At 32.8% G+C, this 13,114-nt stretch overlaps 1 protein-coding gene across 2 annotated transcripts in view; it reads left to right on the top strand.

Annotated features, from left to right (window-relative positions):
* LOC114325413 (small glutamine-rich tetratricopeptide repeat-containing protein beta) overlaps positions 1 to 13,114 on the top strand; it is a 35,230-nt gene that overhangs the window by 442 nt on the left and 21,674 nt on the right. For both annotated transcript variants that reach the window (XM_028273482.2, XM_028273481.2), the window contains exon 2: positions 3,612 to 3,830. In XM_028273482.2, the coding sequence (XP_028129283.1) occupies positions 3,615 to 3,830 (216 nt within the window). In that variant the 5' untranslated portion in view covers positions 3,612 to 3,614. The remainder of the gene's footprint in view (positions 1 to 3,611; positions 3,831 to 13,114) is intronic.

Raw genomic sequence — 13,114 nt, 5'->3', positions numbered from 1 at the left:
TTGAAGTTTTTCTGTTCCTGTTCTATCTTTAATTTGTGTTATTGAATGTGAGATTTGTCAGCAGCATGGACTTTTATTTGTAATGAAATTTCCAAATAGTTTTCAGCTTGTGAAGTTTTTAGTTAATTATACATGTTTTTATCAACTTTTTGATATTAAAAATGAATATATTAGGTGAAATAATATATTATATGTGTATCTTACAAACATTAAGAAATCTGTTTAATCAGTGTCTACATAAAGGAGAAATACCCGATGAATGGAACGAAAGTCTTACAATCCTGCTGTTTAAGAAAGGCGACAGAAAGGACATAAAAAATTACAGACCCATCTCACTGCTGTCGCAAACGTATAAACTATTCATGAGGATTATCAACAACAGGCTAACACACAAATTGGACTCGTATCAACCAGTAGAGCAGGCAGGATTCCGAAAGGGATATAGCACCACTGACCATCTTCTAACAATTAGGACACTAATAGAAAAAGCTAACGAATACCATATAGATCTGCACTTAGCGTTCATTGACTACGGAAAAGCATTTGACAGCGTGGAAATGTGGGCAATAGAAAAGGCTATAAACAACTGTAGAATAGATTCCAGATACAGAATGCTAATACATAATATATATAAGAAAGCAACAATGACAGTACAATTGGAAGAAACCACAAAACCCATACCAATTAACAGAGGAGTGCGACAGGGAGATGTTATTTCTCCTAAACTATTTACATTAGCACTGGAAGATGTTTTCAAAACAATGGAATGGACAAACATGGGAATAAACATAAATGGAAAGAAACTAAACCACCTAAGATATACAGACGATGTAGTAGTCAGCATCAAGTTTTGAAGAACTACAAACCATGCTAACCGAACTAGCAAATGAACCTGAACAAATAGGTCTAAAAATGAATTTTGCCAAAACAAAAACAATGACAAACACACAAGACAATAGAAACGTAATACTAAACGACACCATAATAGAAGCAGTTAATGATTATATATATTTGGGACAGATGATAAAAATAAATAAGGAAAACCAAACAGCGGAGGTAAGATTGGCCTGGGCAGGATTTGGAAACAAAATGGGTCCTAAAGAATAAAAAAATACAACAATACTTAAAAACAAGAGTGTTTGACCAGTGCATACTCCCAATTCTCATATACGCATGCTAAACATGGACCTTGACAAAGGCCAACATGGATAAAATAATGAAGACACAAAGAGCCATGGAGAGAGCAATGTTAGGAGTAAAATTGACAGACAAAAAGCAAAACAACTGGGTCAGAAATAGAACAAAAGTCAAAGACGCAGGCCAACATATAGCCAGGCTAAAATGGAGCTTCGCAGGTCATAACGCTAGACAAACGGACAATAGGTGGAATACAACAATGGAGACCATGGACAGGAAAGAGATAGAGCAAGAGGACGACCCCATATGAGATGGGGAGACGACATTAAAAAGATAGGAGGAACGCACTGGAAACCGAAAGCACTAAACAGAAGCGAATGGAGGAAACTGGGGGAAGCCTATGTTCAAAATTGGACGAATTAAAGGGAAGAAGAAGAAGATGTGTATGACTTATATATTTCTCCGAACTATATTTTGTTGAAATGGTACTAACCATCAGTGTTACCACAGCTCTGGGACACAACTTCAGTAGAACTGCTCCTAACTTTTCAGTAGAAATCGTCGAATTTCGGTTGGTTTTATTTTTTGTTTCTTTTGCTGTCACATTGCAAAAAACAGTGATATTTTAGGTATGAGTATGTGTTTCTCAGGTAAAACAAAGGATATTTAAAAAAATTACCCCCTTTTTCAAAAATAAACTTTATTCAATCTTAATCTCAGAAATAAAGTACAGGTTCTGTAAAGAAGTCTCACAAAATAAACAACGGATACATATAAGAACTATAGGTTCCTAACAGAAAAAAATTAACTGATGAAATGTACTTGCCAATTGTCACATCATAATTCCCATCACTCCTTCTCAGCACCATAAAATAATGCTCTGTCATTCATTCAGTTTAGGTGGTCATTTTCTATTACAAAATCATAACAGTTTTGGTCATGGAGCAGTTTGCAGTTTCAGTATTAAGGTACTAGTACACTTTAGAAGACCAAAAATAATCATTTTTTCAAGAATTTTTTTCTCAGAACCTTTATTAAAAATGAACATAAAACTTTTTACATATTACCTAATATCTAACTCTTAGAGAGTACAAAAAATATATCTTTTTTGATTTATGCACGTACACTAATATTGTAGAGGGCGCAAAAGTCGAAGCCTCGAAAAATGATGGTGGACAGTTAATCTCAGTATTAGGATATCTGAAACAAAAAAATCGTACTGCATTTGAAAGAGGAAGGTTTATTACATGACAATTTACCACAATTTGACCAAAAAATAAATATTCTTTAACCATGAAAAACTGAAGAAAAACGGGTGATTTTTTCACAAAAATTTTTCAAATTTCTGTAAAATCTTTCTTTTGTAGAATTTTTCACTAATGGTGGTAAATTGTCACGTAAGAAACCTTCCTTTTTCAAATGCGGTACAATTTTTTTTGTTTTAGAGATCCCAATCCTGAGATTAACTGTCTGCCATCGGAACTACTTTTTTTCGAGGCATCGACTTTGGCACCCTCTACAATATTAGTGTACATGTATAAATGAAAAAAGATATATTTTTTGTATTCTCTAAGAGTTAGATATTAATATGTAAAAAGTTTTATATTCATTTTTAATAAAGGTTCTGAGAAAAAAAAAACTTGAAAAAATGCTTATTTTTGGTCTTCTAAAGTGTACTAGTACCTTAAGTAAATTTTGTTGTTTTGTTTTCATTAAGTTTATAGCAGAAACATTTTTTTTGAAATTGGCTAACAAATGCGGAATATGAAGCAGATTAAACACAATAGTTGTTAAAGTTTTGAACATTATTAGTATTCCATCTCCTTATTTTAAATCTTGAAAGTCTGCCCAAAAGAGTACAGCTTCATCTGAAAAGGATTTAACTTCTGTGTTTCATAGCATTCCCCATTTCGTATCTATTGTTTGTAAATCAGGTCCTTTAATGAAATTTGAAAATAAAATTGGTATGTCAGATATTGAAGCAATTGATAACAAGAAAAGTGTTTAACATTCTTTAATTATGTCGAAATACTAAGATTTCAGTATAAATAATAAAGTTAAAAAGTGCACAATAAGTTTAATTCTGCTGTTTTAAGATTTTTGCCATTTGTTATTTTTCTTTTGATACTAACAGTATTCAGGTACCTACATTAGTCCCAAAAACATAAATAGGTTTTCATAAAATTGATATCTGCTGAACATTTGTGGCAAGCTGACAACTGCAAATTCAAGGGTTCTGACTTCTTACTCTATTGCCAAATATATCCACTAATCTATCAGAGCAACTGCCAAAAAAATTTTCTAATAATTAATTGCAATTAATATCAAAACAAACAACAAATATTTATTAGTTCATTTTTTATATTATTTAAAAAATAGCAGATTTATCGAAAAATCGTTAGCTGTGGCATCACTGCTAACCATTTAGCGATCTGGTCAGATGACAATGTGATAGTTACTACTTTTATTTTTAGGAAATGGATTTAGAAAATAGGAAAAAGCATTTTATGGCTCACGTGGTCAACTTCTTGCAAGATGAACTAATTAATGGAAATATGAATGAAGAGAAAAAAGAGTCTGTGGAAGTAGCGATACAGTGCCTTGAAACAGCATATGATATTCAGTCAGATATTAAGGATGAAGCATCAAAGAATCAATTGGATTTACTTTCATTGATACCAGTAACCAGGAGGGTGAGTATCACATATGTAACATCTAATGCATTTCATCTAATGTTCTCTTCTATTAATTTCATATTTTTCTGTACTATTTGGTCTTTAACACATTCACTGCCACCTGATGCCAAAACCAAAAGGCATTTTACGTGCGTGAGTCAGGTGTCACCAATGCTTCTCGGGGTTCATAACCTGTGGAATTAAATAGGGTTCTTTTCGTAGTGGCACCATACTAAAGTGACTGAATATAAGGTGGCAGCGAATGTGTTAACAGGTTAACGGCCAGGTGCTTTTTCTATAAACTCAATATATTGAAAAAGTTAGAAGTTTTATTCCCGGAGAAAATACGCTTCTATTGGGACCAGATTCTTGTTACTCCTGTATTCGTGGTTTCTACCATTTGCAAACGAAACGAACAATGAATGAAAGAAGTCAGGGAAGTCTACGATTTGCATTTTTATTTTATTTTATTTATTTATTTACGGGAAACCCCCATTAACAGTACAAAAACATAAGTTAAATTTCTAAGACAGGCTAGATCTTATAACTAGGTCTATCCAAGTTAAAAAAATTCAAAGTAATTATAATTGTATCAGATTTACTGAATCTAGATCATTGAGATAACTAGTACATAGGCTATTATAAAAATAGTAATTTTAAACTACAGTAGAACCCCGCAAATCCGAACTAATTGGAGGGACAGCCTGTTCGGATTCTGAAAAGTTCGGATTATTCGAAAGTTAGCCTAAGAAGCTAACGAAGATGATTTTTAAAAGATTTGGACTGCCACCGATCCCTTTATGAAACTTTATCCGCACGTTTATGCCTCCAGTATTCTAAAGCTTAAAAATATTTAGATTTATGAAATAGACCACTGAAATATTAAATCGCTAACGCTAGTAGTTTTGTTTCGTCACCGGACATGGGAATTCGGCCATGTAAATGATTAATTTAATTTGTAATCTGGATATTGATTACACTATGTTTCTCATGTTTCTTATCTTTTTCAATGTTTTCGTTCATAGTACCTATACCATGGGAAATGTGTATTATGCACATTCCTTTATTGGTTGTGTTTAAGTTTTTATAAGTATGTACTACGTATAAAGTATATAAAGTAAAGTATATAAAGTATGTATTTATTTTTAATAAATTTCACATGTCCAAATTCCTATTAATTTTACATTGTTAAATTTTCTGTTTCTCTGTACATATAATAAGCATGTTTTTAAATTTTTATTTTGAATTTTTAAAAAATTTTTCACTTTCTGTTGGTTCGGATTTGCCGAAAGTTCGGATTTGCGGGGTTCGGATTTGCGGGGTTCTCCTGTATTAAAACAAAAACATTTAGAACAAACCTAATACTATGTAATACAAGATAGGTACCTCTTTAGTTGGTTCAAACTGTATTTAAATAAGTCGATCTGCAGATTATTGGCCAAAGACATGCATCTGTCAAGAGGATTATTCACACCATAAGTTGTTCTATGAAAGGGAATTCGAAATGTTGGTTGTTGCCTTAAATCACGATGTGGTATGTGGAAAGTAACATATTCTAAGATATTAGGACAATCTAACAGACCATTAACCAACTTAAATAAGAATATTAGTGAAAATCTATCTCTACGGATGCTTAGTGGAGTCAATGAAATGTGTTGCTCAATCTCCATGTAATTATGATTAGCTATAGTAATTCCACATTTAAAAGCACACGCTCTTAAGAATCTATGTTGTACTCTTTCCAAATAAATCATGTGATTTTGAAAATAAGGAGACCAAATTATTGAACAGTATTCCAAAATTGATCTGACCAAACAACAATAAACAACCCTGACAGTATGAACTGAAAAGTATTGGCAATTTCTTAGCACAAAACCAAGCATTTGACTACTCTTTACAGCTATTGAATTAATATGATTTATAAAAGTTAATTTCTCATCAAATATGATTCCCAAGTCTTTGATAGTAGTAACATATTTAAGTGGTTGATTATCAATGACATATGAAGACTGGTATTTGATTATTTTACATGTAAAACTAATAAAACAACATTTTTTAACATTGAGATCCAGCTTATTAACCCGACACCAACAGTGTCATTGGTCTAAATCATTCTGTAAAAGCAACTGATCGTCTGGGCCCTCAACAATCCTCCAAAGTTTTAAATCATCTGCAAACATTAAACAGTGACTATGCTTAAAACAATTAACGATATCATTAACAAAAACATTGAACAGTAAAGGAGAACAGTGTCCCCCTTGAGGAACACCAGAAGTAGCGAATATAGTTTCAGAGAGGTCGCCACCAATTTTAACATACTGAACCCGGCCAATTAGTGAACTTTGAAACCACAAGACAATCTGATGATGGAACCCGAACTTTTGCAACTTTTGCAAAAGGATCCGATGGTCCACCCGATCAAATGCTTTCGAGAAATCTGTGTAAATGGAATCTATCTGCTTAAACTGTTCCATGTTTTGCAAAATGTCAGTTTGATAATAGAGTAGATTTGTTAAAGTTGATTTATTTTGGCAAAAACCATGTTGTTGATCGGATATTAAACCTTTGCATAGCTAACTCAACTGCTTGCTGACTAGGGAATCAAACAGTTTCGGTATTGAAGATTGTATACAAACACTACGATAGTTTTCTACTTGATTTTTTTGACCATTTTTAAAAACAGGGACAACATAACTCACCTTCCAAGCATCGGGAAATACAGATGTTTGTAAAGATTTATTAAAAAGTATATATAGAGGTAAGACTATTGTGCAAACACATTCTTTCAGCAAGTAATCTGGTATTCCATCGGGTCCTTTTGAAAGCTTCTTTGGGAGCCTACTTATAGCATCAAATATCTCATTAATTATAATCTCGCAACAGTTAATATCCCTGCTAGCAACATCATCCACAACTGTGTCAAATGAAAAAGTTGAATCATGATTATTAACATACACCGTCTGAAAAAACTCCATAAATAAATTAGCTATATCTTGCCCATTAGAAGCAGTCCTATTTCCATAAGATAGAGAATTCGGAAGACTGTAATTTGATCTTTGTATATACTGTAAATACTTTGTATATTGACATCAATAAACTGAATTGAATTGAATTGAATTGAATCTTTTATCGTTAATAAACTCCCAAAACGATTTTGGATTATCCCTCAGTTTCAAATCAAAACACCCAATATAATTAGAAAAACAAACTTCTGACAGGCGCTTGCATTCAGCATGCAAATCTGAAAATTTTTTATAGTTACAATAAGTACGATTATTTACATATATAGAATGTGCCTTTTTTTTCTGAAGGGTTAATTTTCTCAAATCAACTGTAAACCATTTTGGAAATGATGATGTTCTATACTTTTTCAATGGAACAAAGTAAGCTATACCTATAGCAAGTATTTCATAAAAAGTATTAGTAGATAAATTTACATCATTTGTGTTAAGAATTATTTGCCAGTCAAAAGAAGCCAAGAAACTATTAAGTTCTCTATAGTTAGCATTTCTAAAATCATAATAATATTCATTATAAGCCAGATCACCGCACTTAGAAGAGCTAATAGGTAAAGAACACTCATCCAATATGATGAAGACTACTGTCAAAAAGTTTATCTGAAGCCCTTGTAATTACTATATCTCTATTATTACTAAAAGCTAAATCTAAGAAAACATTCCTATCATTAGGTACAGTATTAATCTGAAATAGTCTAAGATATCCAAATGTTTGTGCCACATTTAATGCAGAATCACCCATTGGACACTGGACCACAACTCCAAATTCATCGTTTGACCATAAGGCATTAGGCAAATTATAATCACCGAAAAGATACAAGTTTTCTGACGCACTTTGCTGACATATGTATTCAACTGTCTCACAATGCCTTGTATATAATTCTTGAGGAGATTGTGGAGGGATATACACTCCTCCAATCACAAATTTATTTTTATTGTGGTGGCATTGGATAAATAATTGCTCAACTCGGTCTTCAGTAATAGAGATACAATGAGATTGTATTTTGTTGCTAACAAAAACTAGAACACCACCACCACTTTTCTTGGCACTGGTCCTCATAGATCTATCACATCTATAGACACTAAAACCGTTACATTTAATCTCACTGTTAGTTATGTTTTCGTTCAGGTTACTTTCAATAAAAATGATTATGTCATAGGAACAGCAGGAAACACTTTTTATTACATCAAAAATTTTGGTTCGAAGGCCACCAACGTTTTGATAATATACTGTTAATGGGTACGAGACTAGTTTTTTTGTTTGGTTTCTATTATTTTAGGGACACCATTGAGATATTTTATACTTAAATTAACTTCACCAGCAGCCTTTCTTTCTTCAAGTTCTCGTTTGGCCACCTTATATGCCTCAAGTTCCATCTTTGTCTGGTCTCTGGAAATGCTGAAACTGGATTCTCTAAGCTTACTACCTGATTTTAGAGCTAGTCTAACAGTGCTATGGTTACAGATTACTTTAACTGATCTAGCACGATTAGTATTAGTTAATCGATCTTGTGATTTTCCAACTCGAAGAACATGTTCAATGGTGGACTCCTGTTGCTGTAAACCAAGAATACGAAAAACCTCCAAAACCTTATTTTTATCATGGCTAATACGTTCAGCTAGAATATTGGAATTATGTTCAGGTATATTATATATCATGAGATTTTGAGCTTTAACCATACGTTGTTGGACTTCGTATAAAACAGAATTAGCTGTTGTCTGTGAATTGCTATTTTCCATTGATGTGATCTTTTCTTTAAGATTGGTGATTTCTTCCTCCAGCTTGGCAAATCTTCGCACAAACATAGGTACACTCTTAAATGCATCACGACAGGTGGTGCAAAAGTACATGAGCAGACGCTTCTGCAAGATAATTGCCCTTATCTCAGATGTGGACAATCCAGAACAATCTTCTGCGAGGTGTACTTTTGAACGACAACTGTCGCAAGCTATTATTTTCTTTTCATCTGTACCAATATCTTGGGAACAAGCACTAGAATTATTAGCCATGATAATAGATAACCTCAAACTTAAATCTTCAAATATTTTAGCAATCCTGGGATTTTTGCGGTGTATTATTTATGTAATATAAAAAGCACCAACTGAATTAACTAGCACACACAAAATTATCTTTAATACGCTTTCCAAACTTAAAAAATTATAGGAAAAATAAGGCAGCAAATTTTATTTGCTTTGATTAATCTAACCTCAATCAATAGATGCATTGCATTGCATTTCAATGCCTGTCTATTCATCAAGGTAAAAATTCCCAACGAATTCTTGGTCCCTGTAGTCAGATAGGAGTAAACTAATATAAAGCAAAAATGAGAGATATCTTACATTTGAATTCATTCAGAGGGGACCATAAGCTCCTTGCTCCTTACATATGTTTCAATCTCAATAGGGATTATCAGGGGAGCAAAACACCTTTAGGCGTCAGGTGCAGCAAATGTGTTAATGTGCTAATATCTTGGTTTTCCCATGAACGAGAGACTGAATGGTGTTTGCAAAATTGTTCTATGACAATAAATAAAAAAATAGATCTGGCACTCCTGAGCAGTTTACAAGATTTTGCCTTAGCACCAGCGAGGGGTACTTGTGTCCACCCAATTGGGCGTATGTGACACTTAAACCTGTTACGCACTGGTTTTCCTTACATATGTAAAAATTTATGAATATATTATTAAGGGTAAATGTTTTATTTATTATTTATTGACGGATCGAAGTCCATTAGTACATAATACAATTAAAATGTCACACAAACTAGAAAAACAATTCAAAATAAGATCTAGTACAAAACTGGTAAATACATAATAAACAATAATAATATTATTGCAAGGGTTCATTGCATCGCGATGTTTTGCCTTAAAAGAGGCAGAATGTTTATATTCCCTTCAGAGTTGTGACTGCATAATCTTCACTGATGATGCATAAGGATGCTGAAATAGTTGCTATATGGAGATGGTAGTCCAACTCTGAATCGAATATAAACAAAACCTGCCTTGAACCCTTTTTAATCTTAATAATAATATTACTTGCTCTCATTTAACAATTGAGAGCTAGTCCAATAATATAAAGTAATAAAATCTAAATATATAAATAAATTTTGTTGTTACATTGGATTCTTAGATTTTAAGTGGAAAAAAATCATAAAGCAGAAAAGTGAGGTTAACCGTACCTGCAGATTGTAAACAATGCAACTTGGAAATAAAATTCCAAGACAAGCATATATATTGTGATTGCTGTAGGACGACTTTTCATCTGACAGAGGAATGTTCTGGAATGTCAGCATCTGAAATAAGGGCTGTAGTGCTTCAAAAAAGAACTTTAATGTTTCTATGCTTGGAGTGCCGAGATGCCTTCAAATCGGCTCCAATGGTAGTAAGAAAAATGAGTGAGTTACAAGATGAAGTTAACAGTCTTAAAAGGGAACTGCAGGAACTCAAATCTTCTCCAGTATCATCGAACATCGAGTTGATTTTAAGTGAAGCCCATGAACGCTCCATTAGGGCAAACAACCTTATGGTATATGATGTTCCCGAGTCTTCTGCTATTGATTTTCAGGATAAGATTAAACATGATACTCAGATTGTGCATCAGATTTTTGAGAAAGTAGGGCATCAAACCAAGGTACCAGATATTGTTAAGGTACTCAGAGTAGGTCAGAAAGGAAGAAACAACAAACCTAGAACAATCAAGATAATTTGCAATAATTCTGAAACTGTCAAGCACATTTTTCGTTCCAAAAGACGTCTAGAATCATTTAAAATATCATATGACTCAACAAAGCTACAACAAAATGCTTTTAAGTCAGCTAAGGAGGAATTGCAACGCAGAATAAGCAATGGTGAACCTGATCTTCAGATTAAATATATAAATGGGATACCAAAGGTTATAGCTAAAATAATTAATCATAGAAATCAGGAAAACTAATCAATACCCCATTGATAGCTTACTACCAAAATGTGGGAGGACTTCGTACTAAGTTAGATGCTCTAAAAATGGCTGTGAATAGTTCCTCCTATGATATTTTAGCATTAGTTGAGAGCAACCTGTGCTGTGACTATTTGGAGAGTGAATTGGAATTTCAAAATTACAATATATACCGTAATGATAGATCAAGTTTAACTAGTCAAAAATCACGAGGTGGTGGCATCCTTGTTTATGTATGTAAAACTATATCTTCTGCTAGAATCCATATAGAACAGGTAACTGTGGAGCAATTATTTATTTCTTGTAATTTTAAAAGTATAAAATTCATAATTGGAGGTCTGTATATTCCACCTCAGATGCCTGAAATATATTACAATAAATATTGTGAAGCAATTGAAATTATGTTGCAAAGGTTTCCGTTGAATAAAAAATATTTATTTGGTGACTATAACTTACCAGATGCTAGGTGGTTTAATGACGATTATGGAGTTCGAGTAGAGTGTCCTGGTACATCGAATGCAGTAGGACTTGCTCAACAATTTGGTTTTTTGCAACTGTATCAATTAAATGAAATACCCAATAGTAGGAATATATATTTGGATCTGTTGTTTACAAATGACAAAAATGTACAACTTAGTAAATCTAAGGATTTTATTTTTGCTGATAGTTTGCACCATTTTAGTTACGAATGTACTTTAAACCTATTTTCTAACAATCCAGACTCTAGTACCTTATATCTACATGATTTTTACTATGATTTTAAGAATGCAAACTATTTTGGTCTTAATAATTTTTTAGCAAGTGTACAGTGGGAACAATGTTTCTCAAATAATATTAATGATTCAGTTAACAATTTTTATGAAATCTTGGCTATGGGAATTGCACTTTTTGTACCTTTGAAAAAATATATATCTAGCAGTTTTCCTAAATGGTTTTCACCAGAATTGCGATACATAACATCTCAAAAGAGAAAAATGCATAAAACTTACAGTAAATCACAATTACATTCAGATTACCTAAGATTTTGTCAACTACATACAGAATGCAAACGAGTCGGAGAAGTATGTTGGTCTCAGTATATATCTCATGTAAATAATGAGTTCAAAACTAATCCTAGGTACTTTTGGAAGTATGTGCGCGACCTAAAGTCTAATCACTCACTACCACACTCAATGCAGTATAATGAAGAGTTGGCAGAAAATGGCCAAGACATTGTGAACCTTTTTAAGGAATACTTTCAGACAGTCTACACTCCTGGAGACCAAAATAGTTCTGTGGATAATTTAGTTTTACCTGTAAATTGTTCACAAAATATTGACTTTGCAGACATTTCTATACAAGAAATTTATAATAAAATTTTGCGTTTACCTAGTAAAACTACATTAGGTCCTGATGGAATACCCAATATTCTACTTAAAAGGTGTATCTGTACTCTTACAAAACCATTGCATGTTTTATATAATTTGTCCCTAACAACATCTGTTTTTTCCTGATTACTGGAAAAATAGTTATATTATGCCTATTTACAAGAACGGAGATAAAAGCAATGTTAAGAACTACAGAAGTGTTTGCATACAGTCGTCTATTCCTAAACTTTTTGACAGCTTGGTTTGTGGTCAGTTAAGTTGGTTATGTCAAAATTTAATAAATAAGAATCAGCATGGGTTTTTTCGGGTCGATCTACTATTACCAATTTAGTTTTATATCAGAATAGATTAATAAATGCTATGGAAGACTTTAAACAAATTGATACAGTGTATACAGACTTTTCTAAAGCTTTTGATCGAGTTGACCATAGCATTTTCCTTAAGAGGCTCATCGATATTGGTTTTGGCATAACCACAGTCACCTGGGTCAAGAGTTTTCTGTCTGGCCACCAGCAGAAGGTTAAGGTTGGATCCTTTCTGTCAAACTATATTGCAGTTACATCGGGCGTTCCTCAGGGCGGGCACTGCTCACCGATTTTCTTTGATCAGTTTATGAATTCTATTTTCGACTGCTTTGAAAACAGTGATGGTTTAGCTTTTGCTGATGATTTTAAAATATCAAAGATAATTTCTAGTCCTTTAGACCAACACCTTCTGCAGGAAGACCTGGATAGATTGACACATTGGTGTACAGTAAACAAACTCAACCTAAATGTCTCAAAATGCTGTTACATGAGTTTTTTCGAAGGTAATAAGAAGATCAATACTTCATATAAAATAAATAATGAAGATCTGAAATATGTTTCAAAAGTTAAAGATTTAGGAGTGATTTTTGACGAAAGTTTGAGTTTTGTTGAACACATTAATTACGTAACAGTTCAGTCTTCAAAAATGTTAGGATTTATTTTGAGACACTGTAGTAATT

The sequence above is a fragment of the Diabrotica virgifera genome, chromosome 10, assembly GCF_917563875.1.
Source record: "Diabrotica virgifera virgifera chromosome 10, PGI_DIABVI_V3a".
NCBI lineage: Eukaryota > Metazoa > Arthropoda > Insecta > Coleoptera > Chrysomelidae > Diabrotica > Diabrotica virgifera.
The sequence above is the reverse complement of the archived record's forward strand: the minus strand, read 5'-3'. Positions and strand labels throughout refer to the sequence as shown.